The 13,573-nt window shown below is 39.0% G+C and overlaps 1 protein-coding gene across 1 annotated transcript; it reads right to left on the bottom strand.

Annotated features, from left to right (window-relative positions):
* Nucleotides 1-2,137: 2,137 nt before the first annotated feature.
* Nucleotides 2,138-11,273, bottom strand: Taf9b (TATA-box binding protein associated factor 9b). The gene is given in 9 exon segments (XM_075958686.1): nt 2,138-3,896; nt 4,906-5,016; nt 7,028-7,103; nt 8,177-8,311; nt 8,390-8,526; nt 8,876-8,957; nt 9,559-9,644; nt 9,647-9,677; nt 11,220-11,273. Coding segments are annotated over 9 exon segments (876 nt in total). The 3' UTR covers nt 2,138-3,732.
* Between the last annotated feature and the right edge of the window lie 2,300 nt (nt 11,274-13,573).

The raw sequence follows: 13,573 nt of genomic DNA, 5'->3' as shown, positions 1-13,573 counted from the left end.
GAACATGAAGTATATGGAAACACATCAGATAGGTTTTTTAAGTTTTGAAATCTGGAATCCTTGGTGCCTCTGTTCCAGTTTTCCTGGCTACCCTAGGTTTATTGTAGCCATATTGCTCAGGGCTTTCCTGTATCCCTCTAGGGGTTCTTTTTACCTTTGAAACCTTGTTTCCCCTTCTATTTCTCAGTTTAAGTTTCTTTTTGGATAGTTAATTGTGTTTCCTTTTGACAGCCCTCACTGACCTGGAATTTGTTAGCTAACTCAGGCTGCCCTTTAACTTCCAGTGATCTCTGCCTTTGCCCCCTCCACCCCAGTAGTACTAATGGCAGGAATGCATCACCATGCCTGGCTGATTTACTTTTTATGCAAATCTTGATTTAGTAATATCCTGAGAAAGACTGCCAAGGAGGAAGTTCTGAGACTTGGTTTGAAATTAGCTGTTCAGCTCTTAAACCTGATTACTAATTTGGCCATGCTTTTATAAACCCTTTGTATCTATGGGGAACTGTATCTCAGATACCAAAATCTGCTGATGCTCATTCTTTTCTATAAAATGTATTTCCCTAAAATCTGTGAGTAATCTTTAAGTCATCTATTTAAAGTTCCTAACATTAGATCATCTCTTAAATATCAAAAAATTTACAAAGTTTGTTTAATACAGATACTCGTGTTTATCTAATTACCCTTGGTTATGTAGACATAGTTAAGAGTCTGAATATCAGTTTATCAGAGTTGAAGGCATTGTTTCATTGTCACTGTCAAATCTATTTTGGCAGTTGCTTAGGCAGAAATTGTGAAAACTCCAGTTATTCTTAATTCTTTTGCATTCTAGTTTATACGCTTCTCCATATTTGTAGTTAACTGTACATTGTACCATTTTTCGGTACAGTATCTGATAGACCTTGGTTTGAGCAGCAGGAATTTTGCAGATGAAGCTCAGATGTTGTAAGTGAATGTTACTGTTGGGCTAGAGGTTTACCTGAGTGCTGATCCCCCTTGTCTCCCCCCACCCACAATCTTTCAATACTTAGTTCAAGTGCTCAGAGATGCTGAAAGAACTGTAAATAGGCCGGGTGATGGTGGCACATGCCTTTAATCCCAGCACCTGGGATGCAGAGGCAGGTGGAGTTCGAGGTCAGCCTGGTCTGTAAGAGCTAGTTCCAGGACAGGCTCCAAAGATACAGAAAAAACAACAAAAAGACAAAAAACCACCCTGTAAATAGATATCCATGCATTTAGTACTAATTGACAGCATCATCTATCAGTTTTTATTGTATCTTTTAATATTTTATGAGATTATATTTCTAGGATTTTCTATTTACAAAATTTCTTCAGTTTTTTTACTATTATGTGTATGGGTCTTTTGCATACATGTACATCTGTCCACATGTGTGCAGTGTCTGTGGAGGCCAGAAGAGATTGTTGGAGTTACTAATGGTTGTGAGCTGCCACGTAGGTCTTGGGAATCCAACCAGAGTCCTAGAAAAGCAGCCCAGTGCCTCTTAACTCCTGAGCCATCTCTCCAGCCCCTTATTTAGATGTTTAATACAGAGACTAAGTAGGAAAAATAAGTTTAACAGAAAAGGTAGCTTGGCAAATAACCAAATATTTCAGTACAACTATGTACTTAGGACACAGTGGAGGGACTAGAAGATAGGATTTTTGCCCTGAAGGAATTTAAAACCTGAGCAAATAAGATACCCAGATCGAACTGTTCGTGTACATGTAAATTAGAATAGTGTACCTTGATAAATCTTGAAAGGCATAGATTTTAAATAGTAAAATCACATTCAATCCCCTAATAAGCCCACAGAATCCCCATACTATAAATGAGGAACTCAAATTTTCAGGTTTTTTTTGGGGTATAGTGAAGTTTTTGCCAACCTGTCTACTGCCTCCCCAAAAGCACTCATCAGTTCAGTACAGGGATCTCTCTATACACATTCCCATCATACAGAGCATCTTCAGTTTATAAGATTTTAAACCCATATTTGATTTTCGTTGCTTTTTTTTTTTACTATGAATCATATGCCAATACCCAGCAAAAGCAAGCTGTCCCCTGATAATCTGAATTGCTCTACTGTTGCCTTATTTACCTCCTCGAATCCCTTCAGTCAAAAATAAAAGGTCACACTGGTAAAGTTAAATTTTTATTAATAATCTTGCAACAAATACATTAATAATTACTTAGATTTTACAATCTTGAGAACTTTCTCTCACACACACCAGCTAAACCCTCACAACATCCCTGTGAGGTAGGCAGGGTAGGTGGTATTTCCCATTACTAGTGAACAAGGCTCAGAGGTAAAGTAAGGTCACGTTGTTGGTAATGAAACTAGTACTAGAAGCCAGGCCGCCGAATATTCTGCCTCCCTGAGAACATTCAAGTAGTGACGTGAGTGCTGTCGAATGCACATTGCTCTTGTGATACTGATCAGATCAACCTTCCGTAACATTCCTAAACATACAAACCGGGACGAGTTACTATACTATTCTTGTGTCAAACACCGTCCTGACCCATGGCTATAAAATTTAATAATGTGGAGGTTTTGGGAACTTCTGCTTACATTTTTCCAGTATTGGCTAAATAGAACTTAAATGCCACCAAATCAAACAATGCTTTTTGATACTCAAAAAAAGCTTTGCAGTCTTCCCCAGTGTGTCTTGTAGGTATGTATAAAAACAAACTAGAAAGTGTTTAGAAACACATGGTTGGGAAATTTCTGTAGGTCATGTGTAAATGGAGTCAGGTGACACTAATCTTTTTTCCCTGTTGGCCTTATGGGGAAGGAGAATCATTAGACTCTACTTTCAGGCTTGATCTTATCTTACGTGTGACGTTCTCAGCAGCAAGATGATCTTAATGAAACCAATTAGACTGGTTCAGTCAGTAGTGATCAAAGCATATATGCAGGTGGAAAAATAAGGAAACAACAAAAACACTAGATTTCAGTGGTTTTTATCTAGGTCCAGTGTAAATTACTAAGGCAGCTTTTACATTATGTCTGTTAAAAAAATTATAAGCATGAAAGATGGTGAGGCTGTCAACTTGGAATGCAACTGAATGTAACTGATGTCAGAGAGTAAAGCCTAGCAGGCTAAGGGCCGAGACCTCCCTGCGCTGTTATGGAGTGAAAAAGCAAATGCAGACACCCAGGTTTAAGTGAACTAAAAAATGCCAGGTGCTTTACAAATTCCAGTTACAGTCTTAAATTTAAGTGCAATGGCAAGTGACGGTAAGGCGATGAGAGGTGGGAACAGAAACGAAATGGCATCTAGATAGGTAGCTGAGGTGGGGACTAGAAAAGACCAAACCTAAATACATTCAAAATGGATTTAGGACCCTTCTAAATCCACTGTTTCAAAAAAGGTTACTAGATTGAGAGATTTGGTCACAAAGGTGACAATGTGAATAGTTGGCCTAACAAGAAAGTCATGCTTAAATGTAAATGAGACCAGGAACTGGAATCTAAGTGCTGCTATCAGTCATGGCACAAAACTGCTTCTAAAAATAGAATTGCCATAGTGAGACTAAAGCTGTCTAGAAACAAGGACTTGTATATCTAAAGCATACTGAAAACATTTGAACTCAATGAAACTTATCATGTGTAGCTAATGTGAAAAATACTGCTACTACGTTTCTAAGATAAAACTTAAGACCTAGGCTGTTCAGTCCACCGTGTGGGCCTAAACGCACTAAAATTTTAACATCTGTAGAACAGACTTTATTCTTTACATAGTGTCATTGTCATCGTCATCATCATGCTTCCTCTTCAGTGGGTTTGAGTCACTGGCTGTGTTCTGTGAGGAAACCATGTTGGTAGTAATGAGAATATTTTTGGACCCAATCATTGAAGGATTAATCAGAACATTTTGGACTGTAGTCGTTGCAGGAGCTATAAATAGAAGAAAACCCCATAGATGTCAGTTACCCATGATACAAAAATAGACAGCAAACTAGAATGTAATTTTTATACAAGTTCATTAGCACAGCATACAACTACATCATAGAGATACCTGAAATTACTAAGAGTGGGATTCAATCTTTAAACAATTTTTATCTTAAAAATTTGCTAATAGTGATTTTATCAGGCATAAGTATACTTTGATCTATGTATAGATAATTCTCCCTAAAATTATTGCAAAGTTAACAAAATTTGTTTTATTTTTAATTGTAATTAGTATTTAGTGTACTGGATTCATGTGTGAGGCCAGGAGACATGCTTCTTTCATAGGGCAGTTTTCAAAAGAATTGCATTTAGTTACTTATGTTTAGGTGTGTGCACCACATGACATGGGAAGATCAGTGGACAACTTTTGGGGGTGGTTCTCTCTTTACACCACGTGGGTCTTAAGGGATTGAACCCAGGTCATCAGACTTGGTGACAAGTGCCCTTACCTACAGGGCCATCTTGCTAGCCCAACTTTTATTTAAGTTGTTTCTTGTATGGTGATGATGTTTCAAAAGATGCAATTTGAACATACACATTAGCAAACTGTTATGCTAGCAGTCTATTAACCTTTCCCTCACTGCTGCCACCGAGAGAATGAGTGAGGCACACCTCCATCCTAATTTACAGCAGGGTCATTCACACTCCTCGCTAAATGGTGTCATTTCCTTGGGTTTTTACTTGAAGTGCTTTCCCCTGAAGACACCTTAGATCTGTGAACCCCAATGTCTTTTAGTTTATAGTATTTTAGAATTTGAGGAGAACAACTCAATATACCACCCTCCTGAAATGTTATGTATAACTTAACAGTAGAGATCTTATTCAAAGATCCCTGATTTGCAGTTCTACCTGTCAACCTGTTGTGATACTAAAGCCAGTCTTCCTGCAGTAAAACACACTGTTGTATAATTGAAAGTTATTCATGAATTCTGTCCCCACACCCATATCATGTTACCTGGTTTGGCAGGCGCAGACTGAGAAGGTGGAATCTGCACCGCAAATCTTTGGCTTGTCACTGACACTGGAGTTGGACCTTTATTTGGGACAGATCCTGCTTGTGGGGGTGCTGTAGTTACAACGAACAGATCATAGCAGTTAGATGACTTCTTATATATTTATATTCTCTACTCCAAAGCATACAGAAATACACCTTCAAAGTCTAGAGGGCTCATGGGAGGTGCAAAAATATTATAAATGAAGGCAGAGTAATTAAAAAGATTTACAATGAGCCGGGCGGTGGTGGCGCACGCCTTTAATCCCAGCACTCGGGAGGCAGAGGCAGGCGGATCTCTGTGAGTTCGAGACCAGCCTGGTCTACAAGAGCAAGTTCCAGGACAGGCTCCAAAACCACAGAGAAACCCTGTCTCGAAAAACCAAAAAAAAAAAAAAAAAAAAAAGATTTACAATGGGTATTCTTCCTCTGTAATCCCTCTCGGGTTTCTTCCCGTTTTCCTTAGGAAGTATGTGCTAAAAAAGAAAAGTTTCCTTAATTTTAATGATTACATCTTTAATAGATTTTAGATTTAAGATTTCTAGGTGTTACACTCTAAAGAATGTCTTAGCAAATGACTTGAAATGTAAAAAAGCAACTGGTAAGTGAAGTTGGCTTGCTTGCCTGCCACATGTGCCTGCTCATTACACCCTGCTGTTTCTTGGGCAGTGGCACACACCTGTAGCCAGCTAGTCAGGAAGCAGAGACAGGCAGAACACTTGAGCTTAGGCGTTCGACACAAGCCTGGGCAATATAGTGAGGTAATTTTCACAAAAACAAAAAAGCAAAAATTTGATATTCACTTAATTTGAATACAGGTAAGTAGTATATGACTGAAAAGTTCCACAGATTTTATACGTAACATTTTGTTCACTGGAGGTTTTATGTAGGTTAGTAGAGATATATACCTCATTAATAACAGCTTTAAAATGCTGATGTGCAAATTCATATCCTGAGAATATAGAGAGATGGTTCACACCTCAAAGGTCAAATCACAGCTGGTCAGCATTCCTCAACTGTAATCTGAATACTCAGAAGACTGAAGGATACTAAATTTATGGCTATCCTGGGGGGGGGGGGGCTGGAGAGATGGCTTAGTGGTTAGGAGCAATGGCTGCTCTTCCAGATGTCCTGAGTTCAATTCCCAGCAACCACATGGTGGCTCACAACCATCTGTAATGAGATCTGGTGCCTTTCTCTGGCATGCGGGCATACATGGAGGCAGAATGTTGTATAGATACTAAATAAATAAATCTTTTTTTTTTTTAAAAAAAGGCTATCCTGGGTTACAGATTAAGACTCAGTTTTAAAAAAATTAATTTTATACTAGACATAATGACACTGGTAAGACTCAAGTTAAAAGCAGCAAGAACCATGAAATTAATACAAGGGAAAAAGGATTTTCTTTTTGCAAAACATGAAAAAAAATCAAAAAATATGAAAAAAATCAGAAAACTTGTTTTACTTTTTTTTTCAAATCATTACATATAAGGGTTCCTAAATACCATTCACTAAATGAATTAAGGTTTAGTTGGAGAAGTGGTTGATTCTAAAGCTTGGCGAATATAAGATAGGCTTGGAACATCGTGTGTCAGAAATGTACGTAGCATGATGGAGAGCTATCATACATTATAGGCCACAGCTTGAGGGCTCTTACTGACATAATTAGCATGATCTCCTTTATGTCACCCAGGCTGGTTCTTGTACTGGTTTTAAAAGGTAAGTATTAAAACATCCTTGAGCTTTCTTTAGGTTTTAAACTTCCTTGAACTTGTAGCCAGTTTATAGAACATTTCGTTACATTCTCAGTCAGTAGGTTGCTGGCATGGGTGTATTTGGTGATTTGAAGCACAGAAGGTGGAAACACAAAGTGTTTCTGGAATCACAGTTTATACCAACAAGAACTTTGCCAATCTCGTTTGGGATCAGTCTTTGTGGGTTTTTTGTTGTTGTTGTTGATGATTAAAATTATTAATAGCAACACATTGGAGTTTCTGACTCCCATTTTGACTTCGTTATTGTTCAAAGGCACATGCTGAGACATTGTTCTTACTGTCCGGAAAGGCCATTTCCCTCTTTAACTTACCTACATTAGGAGTAGCAGGTCTGCTACTAACACCACCGACACTTAATCTAGGCACTAGTCTTCCTTGGTTAGGTCCCTGGGGGATTTAAACACAAGTTTTAATGTTAACATTTGACACCTAAACTTGATGAAAAGCGAAATTATAACTGCTGATTTGAGCTATTAGTGAATGATCAAATGAAAAAAATGTTTTTTTATTGTTTTTCTTTTTGTCATGCTACTGAAGATTGAACTCTTCTGTTGTAAATACAATATTTGGAGTTTTTGCATACATACATAATTATGTATGTGACCCTATCTAATTCTGCATGAATGGAGACAAATACTAAGTTCCTTGTATTGTAATATTGGATTTTAACTAGTCAGTGTTTTAACTGTGCCTAAATTAAAACTGTCTTACAGCAGAATTCCAGAAAACAAAGGTAGCCTAATATGGGTTGTCCTTTTTCAGTGCTGAGACAACCTTAGGTGATATGTCTGAAAAAGGTCTAATTACTGATGGCATATCATTTACTTCATTATTGGATCTCACACACCAAAGAAGCTACTAGAAGTGGGAATCAGCCCTAGCTTTGCCACTGACTCCATGAGTTCAGGTTCAGTTGTATGATGAGAAAAATTCCCACTGGGTTAGATGAAAATTTAAAAAAAAAATCTAAGAATTACTTTAACCTTTACTGTGCTATCTATAAGAACTTGCTTTTTATTAGTTTAGCTATTATTTCCACCTTTTAAAAATCATAAACTAAGCTGGGTAGTGGTGGCTCACTCCTTTAATTCCAGCACTCAGGAGGAAGAGACAAGTCTGTGAGTTCAAGGCCAGCCTGGTCAACAGAGTGAGTTCCAGGACAGGCTCCAAAGCTACAGAGAAACCCTGTCTCGAAAAACCAAACCAAACCAAAGCAAACCAAACCAAAAAGCCAAACCAATCTAAGCACCCCCTCCCCCCCCCACACACAAAAAAACTTCCCTTTTTTTGAGATAACAGACTGACGTAGCTCAGGATGGCCCTGAAGATCTAAGGATGGCCTTGAACTCCTGATCTTCCTTCCTCGGCGTCCCTACTGCTAGGATTAAGGCTTGAGCCAGAAATTCTTACCTTTTTTTTTCTTTTTTTTTAATTTTTTAAATTTTTTTTTAAATTCTTACCTTTTTAATTAAGGACTTCAGCCTATAGTTTGGAGCTGTTAGGCAGTATCTATCAGGTGGCAGTCTAGGTCCTGCATATGGCTTAATCAGTGGCAAAGGCGTTTGATTTTTCTGCCTTGCAATATCTAGTAAAAACTAAAAGAGAAAAATCCTCATTAGAAATATAATTTTTAAAGTGCAAGTAAAAATAACTGCAAATAAATGTTTGCTCACATCTCGTGGGGGAGGAGAGGTAAAGGACTGGTCAGCCCGGCACTGGATTGCCAGTCTCACATCGTCTGCATCAACAGTAGGTTTCTTAGCATGACTTGAGTAAATTTTTGCATCATCCAGAATTGTAGTCACATATCCTTTAAGAGCAAAATAACTTATTACATGAAGACATACTTACATATATGTATATGTAAATACTATATATACATATAATAAATATACACATATATAACTACTATTTATATATTTATGGCTCCTTTTAAAAGGTTCCACTAATTTCTGGAACCTTTCTGTCTTGGTTTTAATAATTGCCCTATTTGCATGGTACTTTAGTTAAACATGCATGCTATATGTAAATACTGTTGTCCCTTAACTTGGGCTCCTTCTTAGAGCTTTACTCATTTCTAGACTGGTAACAGAATATGCTTTAAAGTGTTACAATTAATCATCTTTTCTAATTAACAAGATCAAAAAATTTTAACTTACGGAAAGCAAATTCCAACATTTGATTTATGACCCTTGGCTCATATTCAGTGATCCCCATATCCTTCAGGATCTGTGCCATCACCTGTGGATTCAAATAAAAACAAAAAGCCAGATGCACAATGTAGATAAAAGAAATCAAAGCCGGACTGGAGGCATATTCCTGTTTTTTACAAAGTCCCAAACTCAGCCTTGTGCCTCCTCCAATGAGTGTCAGGGATCACACAAAATCAGTCATATGCTTTTGGTGGTAACTTTTATTTTAGCAAGGGTGGGAGCAAAGACACAAGAAAGGCCTGAACTGGCTTTCTAGGCAGGTAGGGGTGGGTCCAGCTGGCTGTCATTTTCAGATCTGACAGTAAGGAAAAGCTAGCATCAGAACCCATGTCGCAGTCAAGACTCACAGACTGGGCGAACCGATGAGGCTGCAGACTTGGGCAGGGGTGGGTGGGTGGGGCGGCCCGGTGCTAAGGAGACAAAAGCCCCAAAGCAGCCCGCGCCCCTCTGGAGGGGTTCCCGCAGTGCGGATGGCGCCCCAGGCACAGGGGGTCCTTATTGCCCTTTTCCAGCTACGTCGCCCAGCTGCACATGGCACGCGAACCCCCTGCCTCCCCGCCAGGCACTCAGTCAGGCTTGCCACACGGGGCGCCTCTAAGTGCGCCCCAGCCTCGGTGCCCTGCGCTTACCAAGGCATCTCTAGGAGCGTTCTTGGGAGGCGCCATCTTGCTGGGCTCCATTTTCTCCTGCGAGTGTTCCACCAGGGCGAGAGCTCGCAGGCTGATTCCTCCTCGCTCGGGCTCCACCCCTGTGGGGAAGGAAAGGCGGGCCTAGCTTGCAGCTCGCCGGCCTGGGCGGGCTCCCAGCCGCATGCCCCCACCTGCGTGGGCGCGGCTACTCGGAGCCCTGTTGGCCGCCGGCGCCGAGACGGAGACGCAGAGAAGTTGCCCTAGTAACGCTGTGCGGCTGTGCTGCAGGCGTCCCCAGCTCTGCTCCCACCATCCTCACTCCCCTCCTTTGAATTTCCTGGAATTCCCGCAGAGGCCCTTCCTCCACCTGTCTCAGTGTGAACAGCGCCCTGGCGAACTCCTCCCCTTACATTTGAGAATCACATTAACAATGAATACAGTTTTGTAAGCGTTATTACCACATTTACAAGGGCCATATTGATACTACACAATTATGTGCTGCTTAGCTGACATTCAAATTTAACTAGCCATTCTGAATTCTTTTTTTCCTAAATCTGACAACCCTACCCAATAGACCAAAAGGTTCTCAATCTGTGGTTCGAGACCCCTTGCGGTGGGTGGCGGGGTGGGCTGTCGCATATTAGATATCCTTCACATTGGATATTTACATTATGATTCATACTTGCAGCAAAATTACAGTTATTCTGAAGTAGCAATGAATAACTGGAGATTTAATTAATAATTCTACTTAATAATTTAAAATTTAATAATCTTAACATTTTATATATTACATTTAATGTTTAAATCTATTATATGTATATATGAATAATTATATAGTATACAATTAAAATTTAATAAGTTTAATAATTACCCCAACATGAGGAATTGTATTGAAGGGTCGTAGCCTTAGGAAGGTTGTGAACCACTGAAATAGGCACTATTCTTTACGTGTAGGGCTTTGGTCAAGACTGCATAAGCACCTTCTTCCCTCTATCCTTCTCACGGTCTGAACAGTTCATCCCACTAAGGTCCAAACTGGGCCCTTTCTTGCTTCCCAGATTGCCCAGTTCCATTTTTATTTTCAGAATATGTTAGGCATAGGGACTAGCAAAGAGAGAGCACGAGACAAATTTGTAGACCTGTCCTCCTCTACGAAATGCCCCTGGGCTTGAGCACCATGGCGGTCATGCCCTGGCATCTACTCTCCCGACCCCCCCCCCCATTAAAAAAAACATCAGTTAACAGTCTCTGTCTTAAAAGGTGTGGGAGAATCCTGTTTCTACATGCATCAACTGTTTTACTATCTTCTGCCTTCAAAATGGTTGCCGTGACCCCTAGATTAGAAACGGCCAGGCAGTAATGTCTCTTTCCCTTAGTCCATTAATTAAGAACAAGTCCTATCACGGTGACCTCACAAAATTACATCACATCTCCTTGTGCCTCGGTATTTAGTTCTAGTGCTGTGATGGTAACATCTTCACAACCAACCGCTTACTAAGACTGAACTAGACCTGCCTAATAAGGTCCCATCACTTCCTCGCAACTGAAGGGATCTCTTAGTTACAGCAAATACTGTTTTACTTAAAATTCTCCAATAGTACCACCCACACATTAAACGTTAGGGGCTTAGAAAACCTTCCAGTTTGGGTAGAGCTGTTTACCTCATCGGATACCTCAACCATCTCGTCAGAATCATCCGACTTCTTGGCAGCCATTTTGAACTTTGCCGGCTAGCCAGGCACACTAGTGGCGCACCCCTTCCAGCCCCCCTTAGTCACGCATTATTCCTTGTGGGAACCTTCAGTCGTAGCGTCTTTCCCCCACGCTTAAAGCAGTTGTCCAGTGTTCAAAACTAACAATGATTACCCCTTCCAAATAAGTAGAAATAATAAATGAGTAGTTTGTACATAGTATATAGCACTTAAAAAAGAAAAGGCACTTGTTTGACTTCCAGTTTTGATTTAAAAACTTGTCTATGCAATATACAAGCAGTCCCTTGTCTCTATCATCTTTTCCCTTTATTATATTTTATTAGACTGTTTAGCCTTTAAAAAGACAACCTGGAACACAACTCTATGTGGTATGAAATTCTTAAGACAATATATAAAAAGTAATTATACACAGTGTTATTAGTTGAAAAATCAATGCTCATTTTAATTCTTTAATTTAGTCTTCTGTTGTACAACTGGTAACAAAGCAGTAAGACTAAATAATTGAACAAGGTAATAAACAGGCTATGTCCAAAAATATAGGACTATTTTTCATTTTTGTCTTTTGTCGGCAAATAAATTTTTGGATTCTGTGAGTCATACTATTGTATCTTCCTAATAGATGTATGTAAGTTTTAAAAGGGAAATGTAAACAAAGCAACAAACAACTATCACCTATATTCAAAATAAAATGAAATGTTCCTTTTGTTCCTGTAGTACAATAATATTTTAAAAATATTTATTTTCTTTTTCTGTGTATGCATGTATGCCTGAGTGCATATATATGCACCACATGTATGCAGGAGTCCAAAGAGGTCAGAAAAACTGTCAGATCTCCTGAAACACACACACACACACACACACACACACACACACACACACACACACACACACATAGTTTTTTCCTCCCTATATGTATGATTATGATAAACTTTCATTTTTGTTTATCTTTGTTACATCCAAATTTCCAGAATTACTAATCTTGTGCCTTGGGGCCATTTTTAAGTAAAAAACATCCAGTTATTTGTCCACATGCACTGCAGCAGTTGAGACAATGACTGAAATAGTTACCGACTCATTCGTGAATCGTGTGTGGTTGGGATGCACTACCAAAGGGATGAATCACTGTAGGAGGGCACAAGAACTTTATACGCTACTGAGAACAGCTTGCAATTTATGATTCATGAATTGTCAATTTCTGGAATTTTTCATTTAATAAGTTTGGACCATGATTGACAACAGGCAACTGAAATTGTGGAAAGCAAAACACAGCTTCAGAGAGATTATTAAAAAGAAACGAGAGTCCTACTTCACTCTGGTGCTTTTTCTGATGACTTTGTATGTGCTTATGTATGTTCTGAAGCTATTTTATCTTCAAATACAGCTCCCTCTATTTTTCTTTCTTGTATGAGAGTTGTTTCACAACCTACACATAATGTCTGTGCTGATTAGTTTTTTGACAACTTGACACAAGCCAGGATCATCAATTGAGAAAATACTTCTGTAAGACTGACCTTAAGGCAAGTCTTTGGAGTATTTTCTTGATTAATGATTGATGTGTGAGTGCCCAGACCACTGTGGGTAGTCTACTGCTGGGCAGGTGGTCCTTGGTTATATAAAAAAGCGGGCTGAACAAGAACTGGAAAATAAGCCAGTGAGCAGCATTCCTCCATGGTTTCTACTCCAGTTTCTGTGCTGACTTCCCTGCACAATAGACTACAACTGGAAGATGAAATGAAACCTTTCCTCCCAAGTGAAGTTTGGTCATGGTGTTTTATCATTTCTTCCAAAAGCATGAAGCTCTTTTGGAGAAACAGCATATAAATATCTGTTTGAATATTGTCTATTCTCATTCCTAATTTTCCATTTTCCAAATTAAATGCATTTCCTTTTCCACATTAACAAAGTCTCAATTTATATCAGACCAGCATTTTAGCATCTTTTCTATGGCCAATGACATAGATAATCATTTGGCAGGCACATGTCTTAAATTATCACTTCCATTTCAGTAATTTATTTATTTATTTATTATTTTTTTAAATTTTTTTCATTTTTCATTTTAGTAATTTGAAACATTTCAGGAATCTTTGTACATTTTTAGGAAATTGAAAGTACACAAAAGCTTCCACTATGGTTCCACACTATTCTCAGTAGCGTATTAAGTTCTTGTGCCCTCCCACAGTGATTCATCCCTATGTTCATGCATCCCAACCACACACGGATTCACCCAAGAGTCGGTAACTATTTCAGTTGTCATCCCAACTGCTGTAGTGCATGTGGGCAAATAACTGTTTTTTTTTTCTTAA

This window comes from Microtus pennsylvanicus, chromosome X (assembly GCF_037038515.1).
Source record: "Microtus pennsylvanicus isolate mMicPen1 chromosome X, mMicPen1.hap1, whole genome shotgun sequence".
Lineage (NCBI taxonomy): Eukaryota > Metazoa > Chordata > Mammalia > Rodentia > Cricetidae > Microtus > Microtus pennsylvanicus.
This window is presented reverse-complemented; position numbering and strand designations above follow the sequence as displayed.